A 26,999-nucleotide genomic window follows, 5' to 3' on the forward strand; every position below is an offset into this window, starting at 1 on the left:
CTAGGGGCTTCCAAATCCAATATTGCCAAACTCCAACTCCTATAAAACAAAGCATTACGAGCAACATTAGGCATAAGAAAATCTGAACATATCTCAAAAATCCTAAGGGAGGTCCATTGGATCCCTAGCAAATCTAGAATTTCCTTCAAAACACTTTGCATCACGCATACGTGCCTCAACAATACAGCTCCCTCACACCTACCTGAACAAGGCCATCAACCCCAAAAAGTCTACCAGAGTCCTTAGGTCTAGCAACAACTCACTTCCCTCCATCCCCTGCTACTCAAGATCAAGGCAAGGGGGCAATAGTTTTATGGTCTTGGCCCCTAAATTATGGAACACCCTTCCTCCCAACATTCGTATTGAACCCTCCGATCAGGTATTCAAACATTTTTTTAAAACCTGGCTGTTTGACCTGTATGACTAAACCATAACTATCACAGAGCGCATGTACACTTGTAATTCATGCTCTGATTGTGACCTGGCACCAGAATCTTAAGAGACCAGCACCAGAATTGTATGTATTTCTGCAACTCATGTATTGTTTGTACCATGTAACCAGAAAAGTAAGCACCATGTAACTCTTGTAATGATATTGCCCGTAACCAAATAAGTAAACATTCTGTAACCTACGCTGTGATACCTTCAGGTCTGGGCATATAACAAAACAAATAAATAAATAAATACTTGAAGGGAACCAGACTTATATTACCATGACAACGGGCCTTGAAGCCTCAGTTTCCATTTGGAAGAAATGCCACTAGAAACCAAGATGTGGGCCTACCTTTGTTGAAAGCAGTTTTTAACAAACCTTGGCAAATGCACAAAGTCTGAGCATGGAAATCCTTGCAAAAGTAATTTCTACAAGGAATGATCACAGAAGGTCAACATAAATATATACATAAAGACTTTAGCTGTGCATTTGGATGCCTCAAGAGTGAATTTTAAAGGTCAAATTGCCATGTTACTAGGTGCAGCTTTTAGCCGTGAAACTTTCTCATTCTGTTGCAGTTCAAAATCTCCATGTAGATTCTGCAAATGATTCTGTCTTTTTGTGATGGGCTCATGATGAGCAAACTCACAGTTCGTTTCTTGCATTCCTGCACACATTTTGAAGAGCGTGTCTTTAATACAAAGGGAAGCAAAAACGGATTTTGAAGGCCATGATTTTGGTCAAAGTGAAAGCTCCTGTTCTGCTGTGCAAGCTTGCACACATTTTGGTCATTTTATTTACACACTGGATGTCGCTGTTTCTGCCAACATAGTCTCAGCCTTTCCAGACCTTTTTCAAAAGTATCATGAGGTCTTCCCCTCACGTGTGGCAAGTAACATTTTCAGGCATCCCCAGGCTTCAATGTCTAAATTTGCTCCTTCGTGTTTGGGCAAGGGCCTCATTTTGCACATACTCCAGCGCAGGCCTTTTACTAAGGCGCAGGTCCCCCTGTGAAAACAAAATCAAAATATCGAGGCTGAGTACCCCAAAAGGAAATACACCGAACGCGTATAAAGGAACATACAAAGTACTTTATTTTATACTGAATCCAGTTACGAAGAACAGAGCAAAATCAGATAGCTATCGGCCCTCAGTGCAACACAACGAACTCCAGCGTGGCTCAGTGTGTTCAGTGAGAGATGCTGTACATTAAAATGCATTGGTCTTTTATACTCTTCGTGAGCACGATGTCCAGCCCTACTTCGGGTTAATATTCCGCTAATACATCACCGATCTAGGGTTCATGCCGAGTTTTGCACATTCACATGTAACTGGTTTGCTTTTAAAACATATATCAACAAGCCTATACAGCAACTGTGTATTCTGGGATTTCCCATGTAGGTCTGCTCATTAATACAATGTAGTTATACAAGTGTTCTACGTTCAGTATTTGAATACATTGTTCTTAATATATGCTCGCGGATTAGTTTTATTGCACGCGTAATCCTTTACACACAGGTCAACGAAGGACAAGGTCTCAGTTCACGACCTCAACAAGTGGCCTGCAGGCAAGTTACATATTAGGTGCATACAGAGGTCAAGACAGCCATGTTGTATTACAGAACGACATCGTCCACTATTTTAACTCACAGGGTGACTTTACAAAGCAAACCTAAAATGGCAGATTGACCTAAAATGGCGGTTTATATTGATTTTAAGGTCGGGACCTTGCAACACGGATTTCTTCGCAAGCGACTTGTTAGCAACTTGGCGTAGGCCAATATACATATATTTATTGCGATAGGAGGCACAATATAATTTTTCATTTGACACCCCCACTGACTTCAGCCTGTAGTTATGGCATTTTAGGGCTATTTCACCCCACATATGGTATTTTGTTGGATGGTCACAGAAGTTTTATTTCAAAAAGAAAATTAAAGTGGGAAGTTTTGCTCCCCTCTATAGCACAACATTTTAGCAGGGCTGTTATATCTTTTTTTAAAAATATATGTGTTTGGATTCAGGGAAAATCCATCTAGAAGAAATATTTAAATCTTATAAAAAAATTCAAATAAGTGTATAGTTGTGGCTGAGTGCTAAATCCTGCCCAGCGTAAAATGAAAAACACTCTAAGTGTTGGGGGTGAGACTGAAAACGCTCAGTCTGCTTTTCACGTAGAGTCCCTAGATCTCATTTGACATCCATGAACTCCAATGGAAGCACATTCGATTTCTAGGAGACTGGATGGGCTATGGAATTCCCCAGAGGTGGTACTTGTGCCTCCAAAATGAATAAACATTAAGAAGACTACAAGCCTTCAAAATAAATAAAAAGGCACATGTATGCATATTTGTATTCCTCCCCTGACACTTAAGATGATAAGAATAGGTTGTTTTGGGAAATACACCTTTCTGTTGTAAGTATTAGGAATGAAGCCAACGTCTGCATAACTTTGCCTCTGCATTCAGACAATTTGAGGTGGACCTATGTATATATAAAAATGGAGTACCCAAGCCAAAACAACTCTGAAATGCCCCTGGCCCATCAACCCCCACCCACCTTCCCTACATCACTTTGAAAAATCTGCCCCACACCGAGAATCCAGTCATTGATTATTACCCCTACCCTGAATTGTTCCCAGAACCACCCGTGCTCACACATTGCCCTGCCCTAACTCTGTCTATTAAAATACAGAGCATGCAGGGCTGCAATCAAGCACAAGCTTTTCACATGCAAACAGGATTGGTCTTGAGCTTCTCTATTTCTCAGAGAGCAAACGTATTAGTCAACCGGCAGAGTCTGTGCCGTATCATAACCAGAACTGGGAATCTGCAATTCCTGAAATGACTGTGCCACACCCCAGCATAGACAAACACTTGCCTGAACCATGGCAACATCATGACAGCAAGAACTCCAATCAACCCAGAGCTCACAAGGCCAGCAGGCTTTCAGAACTGAATTTGCAACCCGCCATTTATATGTTGTTCACATACAACTCAATTTCAGTAGTGGTGGCAGCTAGACCACCATTCGGAAATTGGAGGATCTGGGAGCTTTCAGTTTTGGTAAACAAAAGTGAAACCTAAGGAGCACATAATGCAAGTTAGTGGGATATCAGTTTAGCATGTGCACTCCTTGGGGGAGCTCCACCTTGTATTGGGCACACCAACGGCTGCCTCGTCCATGCTTCAATCTCAGCACCAAAATACAAGCTCCCTTTCCCTCACTTCCACAACATCATCTTAATCTTATCTCCATGTCTAAATCTCAACAGGTCCAGCCCACCAAGACTGATTCCTCTAATCAGTTTCTCTTACTCTTGACCATCACAATCCTCTCGACCACTCCAAAGCCTGCATGCATTGCCCCAATGTCCAAATGCAATCCCGTCCCAATCTAATCCCTCTAACTGAAGCATGGCAAATCAGACACTTTAGACCTCTCAATTTCCCTCAAATATACACTTGGAAATCCTTCAGCTCATCCAAAAGAATCATAGAAAGCAGCCCTTAAAACAAGTCATTCCATTTATACAATTGTTCCCAGTAGTTCAGGAATCACAATACAGCTATCTGGTAATGCCTGATTCCAGATTTAGGCTTCTCATTGAAGTTAGATATGGATGTTACCTAAAAACATAAATTTTCCTAGCACATCAAGGGTGACCAATTAGTGCACCCCAAAGTTCTGCTTCATAATTGCAGCAGAGGACTTGTTGCACCCAAACAATTCAAACTCTCTCAAAATACGTTTTATCTCTCACCTGTACAATACATCTATACGTTTTGGCTTTTATCTTCCTTGCTGCAAAACCATTGTCATCCCATCCACCTATAGTTTAAATCCCCAGCGATCAGACCAAGAAAATACAACCCACTAGGGACAAAGGCTAGGTGCACCCTTTTTCAAGAACAACAAGAGCTTTATTTTATATACAAAAGAAAAATGGTGAAAATGGTATTACATCTCTTCCTCCGTACAAGACTCACGTTATAAACACAAGAATCATCACATATGACGGACTCAATATACAGTGTTAATTCCCCACCCGCATTGGCTACCGCCTCTATAGATAATAATGATAACATATAGCCCATCTTCCAATTTGTTCTGCTGTCTTCTCATTCATCTTCATCACGCATGGGTAATGTCTTGTCCATCGTCAGATGTAAACAAATAATTGGTTACTTTCAACTGGCACCACCGAACCTTTACTCCTAACCATGCGATGTGCACCTGGCTATCAAATGCAGTCAGTAGTGGACTTCAAGGTCAGTCCAGTCCGGAAAAGCAAAGCAGTCCTTTTTCCCATCCCAGACATGTTGGCACCCCCATCATGCCCTCCCCACTGAATGGGTGTCATTCTTGGCTCTCCCTGGCACAAATCATAGATCATGGTGTTCTCTGCTTCCCCCTTTATCAGTTCTACTCCCCAAGAGAAAACCTAGTGTCTCACCAATCGATCCAGTTCATGAAGGATTTAGGGCCCATTTCCCTTCACTTCTGGTGGTTCAAATAAAATTACCATCAGTCAGGGGCCTAGCATCTTAAATCTTAGTTCATGTTTTGGCACTCCTGACCTCTGCTTTGCTTCCCAAGTATATGAACTCTGTGCTAGGCAACATCACTGCGCCTGATCAGCTACGCACATTCTTGCCTAATTGTTCGAAGGCGAGCTGGTGTTGGTGTATGTGCATGTTTCTCGACTTGCCTTGGAATCATAAATGTAATGGTCAAACAGAAGATGAAGCCTCGCTGGTGTGTGCCCCCAACAAGGCCTGCAAAGATCCAGGTCCACTCCTAATGGAATGCTACTCTAGCTTGTAATTGCCATGTATATATGTATATGAGGCTTACATAATTCTATTATAGAAACGTTGGTTCGTTCCCCCTATGTGATTCCTGACTTACATCAGTTATTCCCTCCCATGAAGCACTCCCTCTACCCCCTTTGCCGTCCTTTACCTATTGTCCATGTTTAAATATTTTTTTTGCAATCTAAATCATCTGGGAGGGGCAACAACGTGCACATGCATCCCAACACACCCTACCTACACTGTCAATGTAACAGCCCCACTATGTCCTCAACTAACGGTGCCATCCCTGCCCATGATTTACTCTTAAAATGCCTTGACAGACTTGACATGAACAATCCTCCCCAGCTCAATCCTGCAACAATCTGGGAGATCATAGTATGCTATCTACTAGTAAAGCCCACAGCCATGTCTGCAACTTAATAGATAGTGGACATTGCCTAGTGCTCTGCCACTGGTCCAATCCTTGCCTCTCACCACGGAATCCAGTTGAAGTCATTGTTCTCTCAGTTTCTCCTAAATGGCTCACTCCATACTTTCGGTAGTAGCTGTCTTACTGTCATCATCTACTTGCTGTCAACACACAGCTAGGGCCCTATTCATTTAACGTTTAGAGGGGTGCAAAGTGACTTTGCACTGCCAACCAACACCCTGATTCACGGAGTGGTGCAAAGTGTATTTTTCCATTGAAAAGCGACTTTGCGCCACTTTTGCACCAGCGTAAAGTCACTTTGGACTGCAAACATACACTTTGCACCGCTCTGTGAATCAGGGTGTTTGTTTGCAATGCAAATTCTCTTTTCACCAGTGCAAAGTCACTTTGGACAGCGCTCACAGTTTCATGAATAGGGCCCCTAGTGCCTTAATACGTTCAAGAAATAGGTATACCCTTTCACTGCATTAAAATGTACTCACTCTCCAAATATTTTTCTCCAAACTAAATTCTCCTTTCCTCTAGGGACAAATCATGGGGGGGAAACAGGGGGATCTCATGAACGGGTAAATGCAGTTCAAACAGCATGTTCCCTATACTGCACACAAATGGCTGCTCATTTCATTCTACCTTTCCATCCAGCAAATAACCCATATAACACACTTGACCTAAGCAAGATCAACTATTGCTATACATTGTTCCTAGGCCTCAACACTATTCTGTTCAACCCATTATGAAAGTACTCCCCTTTCACACCTGGTTCATGCAGAGTGTTCCCAGATCAATTGCCACCTCGTGTTTAGGCATCAAGCAGGACAGATTACAATGTTCAAAGGCGTCCACTGTCCTGCCAACCTCACTCACCTCCCTATCTTACTACCTGATCACCCTATGCCATGCATGCTCACCTTTTGTTACCAATGACAAGAGACCCATTTGCAAACTGAATCCATTTCTAACCTTGTGCCAGTTTCCCATCGACAAGGCCTACTATTTGCAACCAAGCTATTAAGTCCTCTTGATCTACGTGTGCTCCCTCGACAACTTTCAGCTGCTCCGCTGATGAAGGACTATCATATGAAGTGTGTGTTACAAAAGATAACATAACATAAACATGCCTTTTCTTTTAATGTCTCAGTCATTGTCATTGCTCCTAAAACCCTTTCTTAAACACTTAGATATCATATATAGCTTTGACGTAACAACATTGAGACATCTCCCTTTGGGCTGCTCAGCCAAAACAATAAATTCAAAACACAAATGTATTATTTTGTTCTACTATTTGGTGTTTAATTACATACAAATATGTGCTTTCATGTCATGCAATTTTTAAAGGTATGAAGACATTATTTAGTTGAATCACACTGAAAATGTGTGCTTTCACGCAAAAAGCAGATTTGCAGACATTGAGACAGACATGTAATTTAACATGTCTTTGGCATTGAAATGGCACTTATTTTTTGTTACCTCTATTTCAGATCTCTGTAAGAAATGAGTGAATCAACGTCTACAAGTTACTCTGGGATCCAAGCATACTCACTGGAGAGTGCGCAGACAGCATCTACCCGCCATTCTAATGTGACTGACCCTACCTCCTCCAAGCGTATCTGCTTCTACAAGAGCGGAGATCCCCAGTTCAATGGAATTAAGATGGTGGTTAGCAACCGTTCCTTCAAAACATTTGATGCCTTGCTTGACAGTTTATCCAAACGGGTGCCATTGCCTTTTGGGGTGAGGAACATTAGTACACCCAGAGGAATACACCAGGTTTCTAAATTGGAGGAGCTAGAGGATGGCAAGTCTTATGTCTGCTCCCACCAGAAAAAGATTAAGCCCATTAATCTTGAAAAAGCCAGCAAAAAACCCTTACTCTGGCAGAGTAGCCGACCAATCAGTGCTCGCCGGCGTGTCGTGCAGTTACTCAGGCAAAATGAAGTCAATCCCGCACCACGGGATAATACTGTTGTTCTGGGCCTCTCCAAGAAGCTGGTTATCTTCAAGAATGGGGACACAGGCTTCAAGCACACCATTGTTTTGCACAAGAAGACTACCAAAACCTTTGAATCTTTTCTGGATCACATGACTGAGGTCATGCAGTGCCCCATCATTAAGTTATACACGGCAGATGGGCGAAGGGTAAGATTAAAAACGGCTTTGTTCATTTTCAAATGAAAGGCTAATCTCGATTCTCATTCTTTACCATTAGCATTACCTGAAAGGTAGCTTAGCGAGTAAAGCAATGTTTGCATTTAAAAATGTAAACGCAGCAATTTAATCTCAATTACATTTCTGTGATAGTAATTCTGATGGTTCCGCTTTCCAGCTAATACAAAGAAATATAGTTTAAAGTTGCCTAGGATTTAGGTGTAATAGTCTTGGCATGCAGGTCGCTTGCCACCTTACTCTACCTACTAACACCGCTATGACATCTCCCATGTCTAACACACCTATATGCTACTTAGCCATACTCTCTACACTTACCACCTTAATTATCATGGTAACCCCATACCACAAAGTTCCTACAGAAAGGGATCTGACCAGAAAGATGCAAACACATCTACCAAAACAACAGCCTGCCCCCTTTACCCAGGCTCAACCTAATCAGGCCTGCCCTATAGAATTAAGAAACCTCAGACTAGGCACTAGACTACCCAAACCACCACGCACCCACCTACCTCACGGCCTCCCTAAAATGGAGCCAATACATGCCAGGCATAACACGCACTTAAGGAAACCCAGTCACAATCAAACACCCTGTACTAAATCTCCCAAAACCTTGCACAACAAGGTACACAGAAACATCAACTCTAAAACAATACACAACCTCAAGGGAGGTCTCATCAACACTAGATCTCTAATAGCCCACGCCTCTGAAATTGCAGACATCATCACCTGCAACCAACTCGACTTCCTAGCAGTCACTGAAACATGGCTACACAAAGCTGCTGGGCCTGCCCTCCTGCTAGCCGTTCCCCCGAGCTTCACCATCTTCAGAAAAGATAGAGAAATCTCCAAAGGAGATGGCATAGCTCTGATCTGCAGAGCCAACCTCACCATTAAAGAAATAGTCAACATCGCTATGCCGTCAGCTGAACTACTCTCCCTAAAACTAGAAATGTCTGCTTCACGTACTATCACGGTACACCTCATCTACAGACCCCCTGGTCTACTAGGTACCTTTGAAGAAGACGTAACCACCCTCTTAAACACCAATGCCAAACTGGGAACACAAATCATTCTACTAGGCGACTTCAACTTAGGCTACAATGACCCCAAACATACCAATGCCTCCACCATAGCCAACACCATCTTGGAAGCAGGCCTCACCATACGGAATAACGGCCCCACGCATTCTAAAGGCTGCACATTGGACTGGGATGCAGACATCAACTGCGCATCCCTCATAACGGCCATCGAACCATGCATATGGACTGATCACTACTTGATCTCATTGACCATTTCAGACACTCCCCAACCTAAATCCACCAAACTACTTGCTCCTCCTGCTCTCACCCGCTGAAAAAAAAATATAACACTCCCAAACCTCCTCCCACTGATCCAACCTATCACTAATCACTCCAGCCTAAACACTAACCCTTATGACCTAGCTGACCTGTACAACAACACCATTAACTTAGCAATTGACGCCATTGCACCGCTGAAGCTCACCAAATCTAAACCTTTTGCCCATCTTAATACTTGGTTCACCCCTACGCTAAAAGCCCTACGCAAGGAGAAACGACATGCAGAAGCATGCTGGAGAAAAAACCCTTCTGCCCATAACAAAAACCTCCTCACTACCCTCACCAACAACTACAAAAAACAAATCATCCAGGCAAAAAAAGATACCTTTAATGACAGAATCAAAAAAGCGAATTCGAACACCAGGGAAATCTTCTCTATACTGAGAGAATTAGAATCCCCAATTGCACCCATAGATTCTTGTACCAAAGACAAAGCCTGGTGCACAGACATTCAAAAGGCCCTATGCAACAAAATCACAATGTTACAAGACAAAATATCAGCCAAAAAATCCTCCCTCCACAACATTGCCCTCTCCACGCAAGAAACCATCCTTCAGGAACTTGCCGCCAACCAAACTAAACCTCTTAACCAATTCAGTTTTAGAGCCATCTCCACTGCGGAAACTAAGAACATCATCACGTCTCTTAAACCGTCTCGATGCCTTGGTGACACTTGTCCAGCCCCAATTATTAAAGAGGCTGTACATGAACTAGCCCCTTTCATCACATCATTTATCAATGCATCATTCAAATCATGTTCTGTGCCTACCAACCTCAAAGATGCCTGGATACTACCTCTTCTGAAAAAAGCAAATCTGGACCCTAATGTCCCAACGAACTATAGGCCCATAACAACTGTCCCGTTCCTCCTCAAAATCTTAGATAAAGCAGCTTACTTACAGATACAATCTTACCTGGAGACTAACAATTTACTAGGGACTAGATAATCAGGAATCAGACCGAGACATGGAACCAAAACGGCTCTCCTTGATCTTAAAAACCAACTAGATGAACGTAAAGACAGAGGAGACATTTCTATTCTCCTACTCTTAGACCTATCAGCCGCCTTCGACCTGGTAGATCATAAGGTACTTTGTAACCACCTTAAATCAGCAGCCAACTTCTCCACAAAAGCCACGGCCTGGATAAACTCATTCCTGGATAAGAGAACCATAAGAGTCTTCTCACCCACATCAGCAGCAGATCCAGTCCCCATCACCTGTGGCGTCCCTCAAGGGTCATGTGTTTCCCCCACTTTGTACAATATTTTTACAAAGCCTCTCTTTGACATATTGGACAAACTAGGGGTCTCATATACCAACTACGCTGATGATACCCAAATTCTTATCCCAATCAAAGGAGACTACGACAATGACACTAGCCACATAAATAAAATCTACCAAATTATCCAAACCTGGATGGCCACATATGGCCTTTGTCTCAACGACGACAAGACCGAGCTCTTAATCATCGGGTCTACCAGTAAACTTAACAAATTATCCGACTCATACAACTTCATTACTATTGACGGTATCCAAATCAAGTTAGCCAAGGAAGTCAAAACCCTAGGATTCCACCTAGATTCAGCTCTTACCCTTGACAAGCAAGTTAACGTTACAGCCTCTGCTACCAGCTACACCTGCAAACTTATCCACGCTTGCAAACCATCCCTATCCACAGACAGCTGTACCACCATTGCTCGAGCCCTCATCCTCTCCAAATTAGACTACTGTAATGCACTGTATCTAGGCACCAGTAAACACGACACTAACAAACTCCAAACCCTGCAGAATAACACCCTCAGAACAGCACTAGGAATCCCTAAAGGGCAGCACATATCTGACCATAGACGAGCTGTTAACTGGCTGGCCATCAACGACCGTATTAAACTCAAAACTCTGAATATTACACATAGCTGTCTGAACAACAAAGCACCTGCTTACCTCACAGAGAGATTCGCCAAGCACACCTCAGAACTCCCCATCAGAAAGGCCCACACAAACAGTATCAAAATCCCCAACTTCAAACTGAAAAGAACTGAGGGTCCAGCTTTCCAGTACTAGCAGCTCATCTTTGGAACTCTATCCCAGACTCACTTAGAGCTACCCCTTCCTTTCATGTGTTCAAAGCTAAAGTCAAATTATGGCTTCATACTAACGACTGCTAAATGCCTCAACTGCATCAAATATTGTGTAAATATATGAAACATATCCTACCTGTAAGCCATGTGACATTGCAATCCATGTGTCGTCAGTATATATAGTACTATATATAGTAATATAAGTACTGCCTGACATATGAACGTGTAACATAAGAAATTGTAAATATTCTTGGACTTTGTAACATAAGAAATGCCTGATATATGATCCTGTAATATAAGAAACTGTATAATATTCTTGTACCTGTAACCTAAGTTTTATTTCTTTGCAAGCGCCCAGTTGCTTAACGGCCAGGTGCGCTCTAGAAATAAATAAACCATACAATACAATACAGTGTCCTCTTCCCTTTCAGCTAAAAAAGCCCTCCCATGATCCTTTTTTTTTCAATCCGTAGAGATCAGTATACATTACACTGTTGTCCAAATAGCACAGCCATCTTAAAAGTGTCAATCATTGGGATTGCTCTTTTTTTTAACATTTTTTATTGTACAATAGTTTAAATTAAACTTTATACAATCTCAATCAAAAGAAGAGGAAAAGACAAATTCATTATTCCTAATAAATAGCAAATACATACTGAAAAAAGAAAAGAGGGAATTGCTTTGTTTAAGGCTGAATGTGATTCCTGTGAAGTATACATCCTGGTATCAGCCTAGTATCCAGTGCACAACCAAAACGCTTATTTTATATATATATATATAGGTTCAATATTTTGAGTGATACACCATACATGTCACACCCCTTTTCAAATAGCCCTGGTCACGATGGACCAGGACTCAGGCTGGTTGGTAAAGGTGATATTTATTTATTTATTTAAAATTCAAATCAAACATATACTTTTTGATAGGGAGCAGCAATCACCAATGTGGTGACAATAACAGATATGAATGTATGTAATGCACTTAAATTCACTCTACAGCAACACAGATGGAAAACACCAGAGAAAAGAACACTTTTGGCTTGTTTGGAAAGATAACACTTATGTTAGGATTTCCCCCTACAATATTTCTCAACCCACAAATAAGCAATTCTAAATAGATATAAGGAAGCAGCAGGTAACCAGGAATGAGAAGTAAGAAACAGGATTCGAATCCAAACTTCCCTCCCCAAACAAGAGAGCAAAACAGATTTGAAACCCTACTGGTTAAAATGACATTTCGGAAATGGCTGAATAAAACACTAAAAATGTGCAAAAATCCCTAAATCAGTACACATTTCTATGGGAGCAACATTGGAAAGATACTAGCAGTCATAAGCAATAGTTTGAGCAAAAGTAAACAATTTGAATTTGAATGGAAGGTTGAAAATAAAGTTGAATAAAAATAACACATGTAAAATGGTTTCTGGGGTTGGTATTTAGCTATAGGTCTTAGGTGCACTCTGGAATTGAAATTAGGTATCTAGCTATTAAAGTGAGGGAGATATGCAATGTTGAATGAGAGGCGTTTTTAGAAAAATCAAGTAGTGAAAACAGAAAAGAAACTCAGGTTGAAAAAGAAAATATTTACTGTAGTTTTTACTCTAAACTAGAGCATTCCAGCTAGAATTCCAAAGAGGGACACAGTAAGCTCTGGAGTTGATTCATGACTTCAACCCCAGATCCCCAGCGCTCTCCTTGACGGAACCAGTCGGATCACTCGAAATAGGATTGATAGTTTAGGATTTACACAAGATAAAAATGACTAGAGAAATGGCGCTTAGCAAGATAAATCAAGAACAGGATTGCACTAAGGATTCTGACAATGTTACAAGTTATTAAGGTAAGGATAGAATGGTTTAGAGATTGGGATAGGACAAGGCAAGGCAAGGTATGCTATGGTTTTTTATGATTCCTATTAATACTTACAGTCCACTTTAATTTAGGATTTTGGACCATCAAGGGTTCTGGATCACAACACGGATCTGGTCTAGTAAAGGACAGCTGGGCAAATCTGGCAAGACAGGATCAGCTGGGCCGTTCTGGTCACAGAACTGCACTGGACTGGCACTTCTGGTTACTGAATACTATAGATCAGTGGGGTGGCAGGTTTGCAGGCATGCATCTAGTAGCAGCAATCCAGGCTGGATCAAGATGCTTCCCTTGGGTTTTTGGGATTTTAAGAATTTGAGGCCTAGCTGAAAAGGGGTTCGCACTGCATAGGCCTTGGCTTTGCAATGAAAATCTGGAATCAGGATCAAACAGGATGAAGAAATCAGGAACAGGATGCCACATAGGAATTCAGGAAGAAAGTCAGGAATCAGTGTGTACCCTGTGTGCTGTCAGGTGCCCTTATTCATCATGCCAGAAGACATCACTACAGCATATGGCAGGGGCAGGCTTACTACCCACACCCATAATGCTAGTATTGGGCAAGAGCATAGTTTTCACCTTGCCCACAGCTGATTGGATCACAGAAAACGGATGTCATGTTTATGTAGTGACTTTTACAATGTCTAGAAACCTCCCCTAGCTACTGAAACCAAAATCTAATTTTGCCACAAATACATATATTATGTAGTTATAACCTCTGAGAAAATCAGATACACGGGTTACATATTTTGTGCGTCATATTTCAATCCACACCCCAAGTCTGTGGGACCTGGTTTTGCCTTTCTGCTACATTTTGGTAATTTTAACCATGAAAGATTTGGCCTAAAATTCCCCAATTTTGTACACAGATGTGCATTTTCCTCTCGGATGTGTATACAAAATGTTATGTTCGCACCATCAATACTTTCCCTAGTGATCTGTCATTTTTTTACAAATTCCGTTCCTTATGGAGTAATGAATTCTTCCAAGTTTTCAAAGAAAGAGCATAAAAATAGATTTGAAACTACAAACTTTTCATAGTTTTCCTAATTCTTGCTGCAAAGTTAAATGTCTTTTAAAGTTCAGTTACAAAATGACCATTAAAACCAAATGTCACTTGATCAGTTTTTTTTTCTTTCCCCCCAACTGTAAGCAGCTGTCAATTCCTTTGAAGCAGGCTGAGGGTCCTCTCTCTTGATGGAAGGTTTTATTGCCCCTCACACTTGACAGGTGAGAGTCTTAGCCTGCTATCGTCCCAGCCTAGAGCAAAGATGAATGTCTGATGAGCTTGGGAAGTCCCTTTGTCCTGGCACATTCAAAATCCTCCATGCTAGCTATTAGTGCTTTCTTGTTTCTAAAGTTTAGGAGGTGTCACCCTTTCTCAGGGCTAGTAACTGGCAGAGCAAGTTTTTTATGTATGGTTTGCCCATTTAGCTTATAAGTTTTAACATCTTGACTTAAACCGATGGAATGAGAACAGTTTATAGATGTACTTTTACCAGCAACAAATTCTTTTACATTTCTAAATAAGCAGGCCTTTACCCAACAATGTACTTTTAAATAGGCAAATTTCTCTTCAGTCAGAAAAAGCACATGTTACTATTTCTTTAAATTCGGTTTTCATGTTCAGCGAATACCCACTTTCTGAAGCTATAGTTCTTTCTTGAGTGCTGGAGTTGTTTTGCAGCATGGATACATTTAACAGGCATCTATTTAGAGTTTTACTCTGAACAGCTGATTCTTGATACTTTTGCAAAGAAAATAGATGTGTTCCCTGTGTAAAATGAAAACAAAGCCCCTGGTTGATTGTTCAAAGATACCATTTGACAGGAGCTGTCATTCAAATGAGGCCCTGTTCCTCTGAGACACAATGGATTATCCTGGGCATTGCAGGGCCTTTTTAACCACAGTGGTTCATGGTAAATGGATGGATTTAGAGCCAAGTAGCACTTTTAAAGGTTGAAAAAGGTGTCGTTTTAAAGAGGCATTTTAGGTTTTCAGCAAAGTAATGATGCCTCTTTCACTTCACTCCATGTTAAATGTTGCAGAGCACACTGGAACATTACTGCAGTGAGTACTCTGTTCCACCCAACCTGAAATGTGTGTGGCAGGGTGGTACAGCCATTTTCTGGTTGTTGCAAAAACACAGTTTAGAGATCCTGGCACGCCCAGGAGTCAGCGCAGCCATTTTGCTGTTTCTTGCACCACTGCAGCAACGTGATGTAGCATAGCACAGCTGAGTGGGTCAAAATATCTCACAGATCCCCCCGACTTCCTCTGGACTTCCATTCGTGGGGGAGTCGGGCAAGTGGGATTTGTTTTCTTGAAAAAGCAGGTTCAGTCAGGTATGAGTCCTTCTTCCATCAGCGAACGGTGCAACATGCTCTCCTCGCTGCCTCTGGTTGGAATGTGGAACGATAGCCCCAGCCTTCTCTAAGGTTTTCTTTTCTGGTGTGGAGTGACACCCCTGATTTCCCTGGGTTTTCTTTTCTGGGTCCCTGAGGAGGTCCTTCTTGGTAAGGACAGTGCAACCAGTATGAATCTATAACAGAAAACATAAACCGGTTAGCCAATATCCCACTAACTGTCCTCCAATCAGGATGACAGCAGTGGGATACGCATGCATTCAGTGACAATTGAAATATTCTTATTTCAGATATATCCCCCACTGGGTTATCTGTAGACACCTCTATTTGCAACAAAGTGTGCCTGGGGTGTCAACTCTTTAGCTGATTGATGTGGACCCACTTCTCTTCTGTCAAGTCACTCTTCGGGATGCAGATTCTATAGGCAACTGATGAGATTTTGTCCACAATTTCAAAAGGTCCCCACCAGCTAGGCAAAAGCATGTTGAAGGTGGTTTCTCAGATTCTCAACATACTCATGAGTTTTGGAGGCATTTATCAATGTCTGCTCTTGTGTTCTATAGAGCAGATGCTGGGGTAGCACCATCCTTCGTCCAGTCATTAGCTCAAATGGAGACATCTTAGTTGCAGAAGAAGGGGTAGATCTGATGGCCACCAGGACAAGTGGTAATCGGATGTCCCAACTTGGCCCAGAGTCTGCCACAAACTTTTTTAGTATGCTCCCAATGGTTTTGTTGTACCTCTCAACTCCCCTGCTAGAGGACTGGCAGTATGCAATGTGTAGTTTCCTTTTTACCCCAAGTATCTCCTACATTTTTGTCATCACTTCGCTGGTGAAATGACTACCTCAGTCTGACTCAATCCTTTGGGGAAGTCCAAAACACGAGAAGATGTGATTGATCATCAGGGAAGCTGCTGTTTCTGCCTTGCAATTTGGGTCCGTGAGACATTCCACCCATTTAGTAAACAAGCATGTTACGGTTAACATGTACTTGTTCCCCCTAGAGGAGCGAATCACGGGCCCGATGAAATCTACGTGTAAATCTCACCAAGGCAGTGTCATCCCCCTCTTTTGAAGGGGAGCTCGGTGTGTGAGTGAGCTGAAATTGTGCATACACAAGCCACCCCTTCAAGTATTGGTCGAGGTCCTGCCCCATGTGTGGCCAGAATGCAACTTCTCGCAAGATTTCTAATGTAGTATGAAAACCCTGATGACCGGCTGTGGCCGCATCATGGGCGTGATTTAGCATGAGGCTTCGGAGTGAGGTTGGACCACCCACTGGTCACAGCCAGATATGGATCTCCTCACCAACAAATCGTCTTGGATTCAGAACATTTTTGGACATTTCATCAACACTCTGAGGTCCTCTTTCCGAATGCAATCGGTATCCGTCAGGGGAAAGTTCTCAGTGTCCTCAATGTGTTGATAAAACTTACCAATGATTGGATCCCCTTTTTGCGCCATGATTAAATCAGCATCTGAGGTCTTCTTACTCCACCAGGCAGTTGAGATTTCATTGTGATCATTTGTCTGGGACCTAGTGATAGCATTGACCTGGATTTCCCCCAACAGGGACTCGATCTCAAGGAGATCCCCTTGGATGGCTCCGGTTTTGGGCAGATGATCAGCTAGGTCATTTCCAGTTTTGTCTGGTCCCTCTATTCTGGAATGACCCTTGGTCTTTTTCCAGTAGATGGTCATCCCACTAGAGGTGACCATATCTTCAATATTTTGTATTAGCTTGCCATGCTTGAGTGGTTTGTTGTTAGCACATAGCATGCCTCTGGTTTTCCAATTAACTAGGTGCTCCACGAACCCGTTCCGGACATAATCTGAAAGAGTGATTATAACCAGTTCATGGAGTTGAGGTTGGACAGCAGTGAGGATGGTTTGATGAACTTCCATCAGCTCTGCCACCTGACTATTACGGGGACCGATTTTGTACCCAGCCGAAGGATCTGGGGCATCATTCACACAGGCATTCCCAACGCCGGCCACCAGTTCCTTTTCCTCGTTGTTGTCAATATGGTAGGAGCACCCTTCCACATTAACGGTGGGCATTCCCTCGCACTTGTCTTCTTCGTAGACTTTGTGCAGGGAATTCAGGTACACCTCCTGGGTTTTAAGACTTTCGTCCTCGAGACAGTTTTCTCTGGCACAATCATGCAAGTCAGCCAGACCTTGCGCGAGGGGCCTCTTCTTGTTTTGGCCATATCTGACCTACACAGGAAAGCCTTGCATTGACAGAATCCAGGAAGTAATTCTGGAATTACTCACATTTCCAGCCCGGATTCTGTCACTTTGGAGATATTGCAGCGGCTGGTGTGGAGTCTCCACTATGATATGTTGCCCTGGATGAACGGGCGGTAATTTCTCAATGCCCACACCATTGCCAGGAGCACCTTCTCACAATCGTTGAATGTTTCCTGCACCGAGTATAAAGTCTTGCTTGCATAGGCGATGACTTTATTGACCTTGTCATGCTTTTGTTATAATACTGCGGTCAAGCATGTATTCGAGAACCCTGTCTCTAAGAAGAACTCCTTGTTTTTGACAGGGTTAGCTAGACAAGGCGCTTGTGAGAGGCTTCTTTTGATTTGCTTTACTGCCTCGGCTTGTTCTGGACCCCACTCGCACTTGACCCCCCCTTCAACAGATGGATGAGGGGTCATGTGAGCTCTGCGTAATCCTCAATGAACTTCCTACTGTAATTAGTCAGTCCAAGGAGGCACCTTAGCTCACGCAGAGTTGTGGGGTCTTTTAGTTTCCAGAGTGCTTCCACTTTGTTTTCCTGGGGACAGAGACCTGCAGGAGTTATCACATGCCCCAAGAAATTGACACCGGTCCTGCACCACTGTGCCTTTTGGAAGGATAGTTTTGCTCCGGCAACCCTCAACTGGGTAAGAACATAACAGATTTCCGCTGTGTGTTTCTCCACAGTTGAGCTTTTGATCAGAACATCATCTACATAAGCCAGGTTACCCCTTTCACCCAAGTTGGGCATGACCTTGTGTAAGAAGATGTTACATTTGTTGCCGGAGTCGATCTATCTGAAGGGAGCCCGGGTCCATGTAAACTGCTGCCCCTCGAAGGTAAAGGCCAGCTTGTCTTGGGCCTCCCTACTGACAGGTACAGTCCAGTACCCATTGGTCAGGTCAACAGCAGTGTATACCTTTGACCCCTGGATCTGGGCCAGCCCCTGGTCAATGTAGGGGAGGGGCCATTGGGACATGTGGACCCGTTTGTTCAGCTCCCTCAGGTCAGCACAGAGTCTCCACTGGCCGTTGGGTTTTAAAATCCCCAGCACCGGATTATTGAAGGTGCTGTGGACTGGACGAATTATCCCACTGGACTCAAGGTTTTTGATCATTTCCTTCAGGGACTCCATGAATGCGAGAGGCAAGCGCTATTGCTTCACAAACCCTGGAGTCATACCAGGGTCCGTGGGAATTGTTGTTGTATGGATTTCGGTGCGACCACAGTCATATGAGTCTACCCCAAAGATATCTTGAAAACCTAAGAACATCTGCTTCAACTTTTTCTTTTACTCCAAAGTCTCACAGGCATCAGCTAGGTTGACTCTCTCTTCAACCATTTGCGTGAAGCCCAGAAAGACACCTGGTTTGGCTATTTCAGTGGCCTCCTCCAGCTGGGTGGAGAGCTCCCTGGTTAAAGTATTGACCTGGAATGAGGGTTTCAGGCAGGCAAGGCAGTCCTTGTGATCCTGGAACCTGGAAGATCACTTCATCCCTTCTGATGTTACAGGTCACCTCTTCCTCACCATAAGGGCAGGAAGAGCACACTAGGAAATTCCCCCCTTCCTGTGTGACAATCCTGTCTGGTGTTATGTCATTGTAGATATCACTGTCAAAACAGTCATTGGGGATTGGTCCTACCAGTTCATTACCTAAATCTATGAAACAATGTCGGTCATCAACTGCATTCCAATAATGGTGCCTGCACCCAGAGTGATACTCCTAAGGTCACTGTTATCCATCAATATTGGAATGGTGTTGTGTTCTACATTGACTAATGGTGTTGGGTTTAGCCCAACCGTTGCTGTTGGAGATGGGCGTTTAGGTGAACATATGCGTCAGGATTTTGCAGTTTCTGTCCTCTTTTAATGTTTAATTCAAGTGGGAATAGTCGTGCCCGTCCTGGGATGATGACCTCCTTTCCAAGTTCAACTGCATACAGCAGCAATTGGGCTGACCGAAATGCTTTTTCTGAATCATCAAAGTCCATGGGATTACCCCCTAATCGGGATCAGGCTTTGTAGTTTATCAAGTCCAAATTAATGGCAAAGAGATTGAGAATGTCACTGCCTAAATAGAATGCAGCAGGGACATCTTGCACGACCCAACAATTATGTACTATGTCTTTGTTGCCTATAGAAATTATGAGCATACACCTGCTATGCAGGAGATGTTTGGAATTGGGAATTTCCAGGTCCATTTCCCATTTATCGATCAATTTAGAATGGCTGGATCTTTTGGGAGTTTTTGGAACATGGCTTAACTAATGAAGCTCTTACCGTTGTTCACACACACTTGGGCGAGAACAGATTCCTTCCCCTCATTTAACTGAATAGAGATGAATAACTGTTCTCTAATTTTCTGAATGTCAGCTAAACTTTGAGCTGGTTTCTCATCACTCTTGACTATGGAGTTGGAATTTTCTGATTGTGAATTGATATAGAATTTCAGAGTATTTCCTTCCCATGTGGAATGCCACTTGAAACTGGACGGAAGGTTGATTTTCATAAATGGACGGTAGTTCCCATCACCAGTTTGTTGTCCTACATTTATTACTGTAACGTCAGGATTTGTTTGCTCTGAAAATGGAACTCAATATGATTATGTTTTGTTCAACCATGTGGCATGTGCCATTTAAACTAACATGGTGGACACTATGTTTTAATTTTATTGGCTGGTTAGTCTGGGTCCAGAGGACCTTCTTCACACAGTGTATTAGGGGAGACAACCTTCGCAGGATCTCATTCCCCAGTAGAGAGGGTGTGCCCTCCTGAGTCACGACTATGACCGGGTGTTTCACCTTGTGTCGCCCAATTTTAATTTCCAAATCCGCAGTCTCCTCGACAGGCATTTCGTTCCCATCGAAGTTCTGAAGTTGTCCAGGGAGAGGGGTGAGAGGGATTTGGTATCTCTCCCCCCTTCCTGAATTCAGCTGATCTAAGGCTCTCTTTGACAGAAGAGTTACTTGGTATCCAGTGTCCACCAGTGCTGACACTGCACACTGCCCTTGTACTTGGACCGGGGCATAAAATCTTCCCTCCTTCTCCTCGAGGAGGCAAAGATTATGTGCATTTCGAGCCAGTTAGTTGGTCAATTTCCTGATTCTTGACTCCGACACAGCGGTAGTTTGGGCATGATTCTGTGTGGGAGCTTGGGGATCTGCAATAAAAATGTGATAGTTGGATATTTGGGGAGTTATGGGCTCCCCTTTTTCTGATTCTGGCCCACCCCCCCTTTTGGAGGCAGTCACCAGAATAGGATTGGACAGTGTGGTTTGCTTGATTATCATTCTGGGGTTCAATAATGGGTGATTCTGACTCAGTCCCCACATCCCCCCAGTCTTCATTAGGATCTCTTGGGACCCATTTTTCTTTAGGAGGAGTTCCCCCGTCCCTGAAGGAGTAGATCTTTTTCCCAGAATTCTCTAAGCATCCCTCTCCTTCAAATTGGAGGACACTAACTTCCTCCACAAAATGGGCCTTTTTGGGTTCTTTATTTCTCCTACCCACCCTCTGTTCATTGGGTTGCAGACTTTTGCGGGCAGGAGATTTTTGTTCCGGTTCCCGGGTTTCCTGGGGCTTTTCACAAGTGAGGAAGGAAGCTTCCTCTAAGGCTTTACACCTCCCTTCCCCCCGTGCCGCCTCCTCTGGAACCGGTGAGTTGTCGGGGTGCTCTCCCTGTCGTTGTTCTGGAGTACCAGACCCTTGGTTTGTGGGGTTCTGAGCCGCCATGTTCATCTGAGGGTTCTGTTGAGCCCTCAACATGCGACCCAGATCCTGGGACAGGTTCTGGACCTGGCGCTCCAGTTGGGACACCCGTACCATCTGGTAAGGGGGTCTCTGGTCAATCCTAGATGTATCATGGGAAGGGTACCTATCCCTTCTCCCATAGTACCCTGGGTTTGGTGGATTTTGGTAACCATCCACCCTTGGCCTCCCCTCTCCTGGATTGTGCTGTCTGGGCTCTGGAAAGTGGGGAAAGAAAGGAGGGTTGTTCTGTAGGGTGGGGTTTTGAGGGTACCGGGGAAAGAAACTCAACCCGGCATTTGGGGGATTACTGACCTCATGGGGAAAGTTAGGAGGGAAGTTTCCTGGGGTGGTACCTACCTGGTTGGATCCCCCCTTGGGCTGGGGGAGTCCATACATACTCCAGGATGGGTCTGTTGGCCTTGTATTGGGGGCTAATGTAATCAGGGGAGTTGGGGTTCCCATTTGTGGGATTAGCTCCCTGACTACCGCCTGTCTGGTATTGGCCCGAGGGCCTTCTGGTTCTTTGATCGGACGGATTTTGTACAGGTATATTTTTAGGTCCCCCCATCTCCAGATCTAAAATAGGGGCAACCTTCAGCAGGAATGTTGGCTGGTTTGGGATTTTTGTTGGTGTTTTTGTTATCTGCCAGTTTTTGTACCTCATAAATGCGGGTCATCTGTTCTATGACCCAGTCCAGTGATCTTCTCTCATGGAAATCCCTCACCAGCTGGGTCATTATATATTTGGGGAGTGCATGAAAGAAGGTGGTGATGAACTCCCGACGATCTGTGCGCACCCTCCTGGTGGTCACGTTTGAGCTCCTGCACAAATTCTTGTGGGGCCTGATCTTCCCTGCACTGCAGATCGTAGGCCACCTTGCGAGCCTCTTGGGGGTTTCTGTGTGCAGAGAAATGTAATTTAAGATGGCAACCCTGTAGGTGGACCATCTTGAGTGGTTCTGATCCTCCAGTCCCGCAAAGAAACTGGAGTATTCAGGGGAGAATGTCCATTTCACATACTCTAAGCAATTCTGACTGTCCTTCATATGGAAAGTGTCCATCATTTTTTCATATCATTCTAGGTGTTCCCAGACAGAATACTTTGCATTTTTATGATATAGAGTTATAACACTCCTAATGGCCTTGATCTGCCTAAGGGGGTCTTTTTGCATTGCTCTCTTAATTTTGTTTGCCTTCTTGGTTTTAGTCACCCAAGTCCACTCGTCCTCAGACTCAGAGGCACTGCTACTGGAGGTGGCTTCTTGATCCTCTAGGCACTCCCTGATTCTGCGAGTTTGAGAAGGGCTTGAAGAATGTTGGGGCCTAGTTTCCCTGTTCCTGTGGTGCTCAGAAGAGTCTTCTGACTCTCCCCTGCTCCCAGGATTGGCAGAGTAACCCCCCACCCTAACTGGGTTGGGTTCTTCAGGATAGTCTTATTGGGCTTTATTTCCTGGAGTTCCCCACCAAATTTCACAAACTGATCTTTTGGAAGGCGGTATTTTTGTGGATCCAGTTCCCTGACTATCCCCTCATAGGAGTCTTCCTGGTCAGAAAAATCAGCCCTAACATTTGGGGATCTGTACAGGGACGCCCATCCATCAATTTCTGGGGGTTCTGATATGTCAGTCCCATTTACCAACCCTATTGAACTCTGCCATATGAACCAGTAGACATGAAGCTGGCAGTGTTCATGGTATTGAAGGGGTTTGAGTCCGTGAGTACAGGGGTTCTTAAGTTATGATCAGGGGTTGCTCTGTCCCTCTCTACCTTTTCTTTTTCAGCCCTATTTCCTGGTGATAAGCAAACTTGTGAGCCTTTTGTTCCTCTATCAAGGCCTTACTGGTCTCAATGATTCGCTCTTGCATGGCTACTTGTTGGTGGAGTTCATCGATATTTTCACAGAGAGCCTCATTGTCTCTGCGCTTCCTGCATGGTCTGGGAATACTGGGCCAAATTCTGCTGCAGGAGACTCACCTCATGAGTTTTAGCATCTTTGGTCTTGGTGTTCTCTTCCAGAGCATCCTCCACCCTTCTGGCGTGCCCCAGTAGCTTCCCATACTGTGTCTTTAATTCATTGAGCTCCTAGAGGGCCAGCTTTCTTCCCTCTAACTTGGTTTTTAATTGGCTTACTTCCTGGACTAAGGCATCTCTCTCCTGATTTAGGGTGCCCCTCTGTTCAGCCAGGTCGTCCGTTTGTTTTTTGATGGCATTGGATTTCTGGCGCTCCTCATCAAATTCTGTTTGAGAGTTTAGGTCTCTCATAATTAATTTATTATTTTCCTCTTTCAAGGTTTCTATCAGGTTTTGTAGGGTAACTATCTGTTCTGCACAGGCTCTCTTATAATGTAATTGTTGAGCCAGTTTCTGGTGACTCTGTTGCAGAGAGTCAACCCTTTCCTGACACTCCTCTTTTAGTGATATGATATGATAGTTTATTTATATAGCGTCTATACACAATGTGTTTCAAAGCGCTTCAAGGCAAGGGAGGGAGCAAGGGAAAATACAATGACATTCTTACAGGCCATGAACAGTAAGGATGTGAAATTAACTATTGTACTCGGCCTGATGACATTCAGACAGTGCAAGAGCTAAGACATAGATAAGGAAGGGAGGGAGGGGGAGAGTGGAAAGGAAATGGAAACAGAAAGGCGACTACTGTACTATGCCTTATGACATTTCTAGTAGAGCCGGAGAAAAACAAAAGATGAGGGAGAGGGGTGCAGAAAAGTGGGGAGGAAAAAAACAAGCGACTATCGTACTTGGCCTGACAAAATTTCAGATAGTGCTGGAGAGAGGGGTTGGGGACAGTAAGGGGATGGCAGAACGACAGACGAGGTTGCTATCATACTAGGTCCAGGGACAATTCTGATAAAGTTAGTGCGTAGAAGAAAGTAAGGGAGGAGGGGAGGAGATAGGAAAACATAGAGGGGAGGAGAGAGCAGAGAGTAAACAGTCAAAAAGAGTGGAGAAGCAAGAGGGGAGAGCAAATACAACTGTAGCGGTCAGTAGTAACACATAATATTGCAAGCCAGGATACAAGCTGAAGATGGGAACAGCATGATTAAGGGTCACCATGAGTACAGGATGCAAAGGAAGTCCAGCATGAGAGTTGAGAAAGGGTAACGCATTGTGAATCAATGAAGTCCATAAAAATAAAATCCAGCATTGGCCACAAGACAGTGATGGTGAAACCAGAATGTAGCAGGACAGACTCTTGTGTGCGGGAAGGGGGGACACAAGGGAACAACACAGGGGGACCAGAGAGGGTGGGGATGACCTGTGGGGACAGAGGGTGTAAACACATGCTGGTGCATGCTTATCTGCTGTTTTAGCAGGGGTTCAGGTCCTGGATCCTTCTGGTCTGAACAGGTCCAAACAGAAATTGCCCTTTTCTTTGACTGCCCTTTGCTTTGGATGCTTGGGCGAGAGACGCCCTTGATCTAAGGGTTAAGAGCAGGAAGGAAGAGGCAAGGCTAAGAAGGTGGGTGGTGCTTAGGCCAGGTGACCTAGATCCACTTACACCTGCTCCAATGCTGCAAAGGTAAAGAGGCTGGAGGGCTCCTTAAGTAGGGAAAAGAGCAGCAAGGAGGAAGGGGCCGGGTGGCCGGGGTTTGCTAAGTGGTGAAAAAGAGCGGCAACCAGGAAGGGACCAGGTGGGTGGGGCTTAGGCCAGGTGACCTAGATCCACTACACCTGCTCCCCAGCTGCCTACCTGTAATTGGGTGTCCTGCTCTGAATTCTCTTTCTGTAGGAGAAACAGATCTTCTTTTAATTTAGTGACATAATGTTTAGAGTCTGCCTCGAATTCTTGGCTCTTCTGTAGCCTTTGCTCTGCAGAGTCTAGATCATTCTGGAATCTCTCTAGTGATTCAATTTGATTCTGTGCCAGAACTATGTTTTCTGCATGCTTTTCCCATATCACTCCTATGTGGAGGTATAGGTAGGCTGCAATTCTAACAGTTTTGCTTTGATCCTCTTTAATTTTTGGCACCATGTACAATTCACTAAGAGCTTGGTGTAAGGGGCCATTGTCCTGCCATGAGGTTCATAGCAGTGACCTTTTCTGTGATTTCCCGCAGCCAGACATGTTCATTCTGTTCTGGCCACTCACCCCTGACAAAAAGCTTGTGCAGGAGGTGCTCCCTAGCCATTCTGATTTCCACTGGGATTGGGGTTGATTTAATTTTACTTTTACATACAGGCCTGGTTCTGGAGTATTTGTTAAGGGAGGTGCTTGTACAGTGTAGCATAATACACCAACCAAACAAAGTGGTACTACCCTGCAGGTTAGTCTGCTCTGCCAGACTGTCACGGGTGGTAATCAAACTCAAAATCACGGCACGAGACCCCAAATCTGTTAAGTATTTCAATCAGGCAACACACCCTGGTCTCAGCCTAGTATGCAGCGCACAACAACCAAAATGCTTATTTTATTATATATATATGTATACATATATATATATATATATATATATATATTTATATATATATATATAGGTTAAATATTTTGAGTGATACACCACTCATATCACATCCCTTTTCAAATTGCCAAGGTCACGATGGGCCAGGAATCAGGTCGGTTGGTAAAGGTAATATGTATTTATTTATTTATTTAAAATTCAAATCAAAAATATTCTTTTTAGTCGGGAGCAGCAATCAACATTGTCGTGACAATAACAGATACAAATGTATGTAATGCACTTATATTCAATCTACAGCAACACAGATGGAAAACACCAGAGAAAAAAACACTTTTGGCTTGTTTGGAAAGCTAGCACTTAAGTTAGGATGTCCCCCTGCAATATTCCTCAACCCACAAATCAGGTAATCAGGAATGAGAAGTAAGAAACAGAATTCGAATCCAACCTTCCCTCCCCAAACAAGAGAGAAAACAGATTTGAAACCCTACTGGTTAAAATGACATTTAGGAAATGGCTGAATAAAACACTAAAAATGTGCAAAAATCCCTAAATCAGTACAAATTTCTATGGGAGCACCATTGGAAAGATACTAGCAATCATAAGCAATTATTTGAGCAAAAGTAAACAATTTGAATTTGAATGGAAGGTTGAAAATAATTTAGAATAAAAATAACACATGTAAAATGGTTTTTGGGGTTGGGATGTAGCTATAGGTCTTAGGTACACTCTGGGATCGAAATGAGGTCTCTAGCTATTAAAGTGCGGGAGATATGCAATGTTGAAATGAGAGGCGTTTTTCAGGTAGTAAAACTAGAAAAGAAACTCAGATTGGACAAGAAAATATTTACTATAGTTTTTACTCTAAACTAGAGCATTCCAGCTAGAATACCAAAGAGAGACACAGTAAGCTCTGGAGTTGATTCATGACTTCAACCGCAGATCCCCAGCGCTCTCCTTGGCGGAACCAGTCGGATCACTTGAAATAGGATTGATAGTTTAGGATTTACACAAGATGAAAATGACTAGAGAACTGGCGCTTAGCAAGATAAATCAAG

The 26,999-nt window shown here is 43.5% G+C and overlaps 1 protein-coding gene across 4 annotated transcripts in view; it reads left to right on the forward strand.

The window, feature by feature from the left end:
• RP1 (RP1 axonemal microtubule associated) overlaps positions 1-26,999 on the forward strand; it is an 809,829-nt gene that overhangs the window by 13,343 nt on the left and 769,487 nt on the right. For all 4 annotated transcript variants that reach the window (XR_011278606.1, XR_011278605.1, XM_069621057.1 and 1 more), the window contains exon 2: positions 7,159-7,816. Coding sequence is in view for 2 of the 4 variants with exons in the window: in XM_069621057.1 (XP_069477158.1) it covers positions 7,172-7,816 (645 nt within the window). In the remaining 2 variants the exon portion in view is untranslated. The remainder of the gene's footprint in view (positions 1-7,158; positions 7,817-26,999) is intronic.

Source organism: Ambystoma mexicanum, chromosome 5q (genome assembly GCF_040938575.1).
Source record: "Ambystoma mexicanum isolate Mex_15411 chromosome 5q, UKY_AmexF1_1, whole genome shotgun sequence".
Taxonomy (NCBI): Eukaryota; Metazoa; Chordata; class Amphibia; order Caudata; family Ambystomatidae; genus Ambystoma; species Ambystoma mexicanum.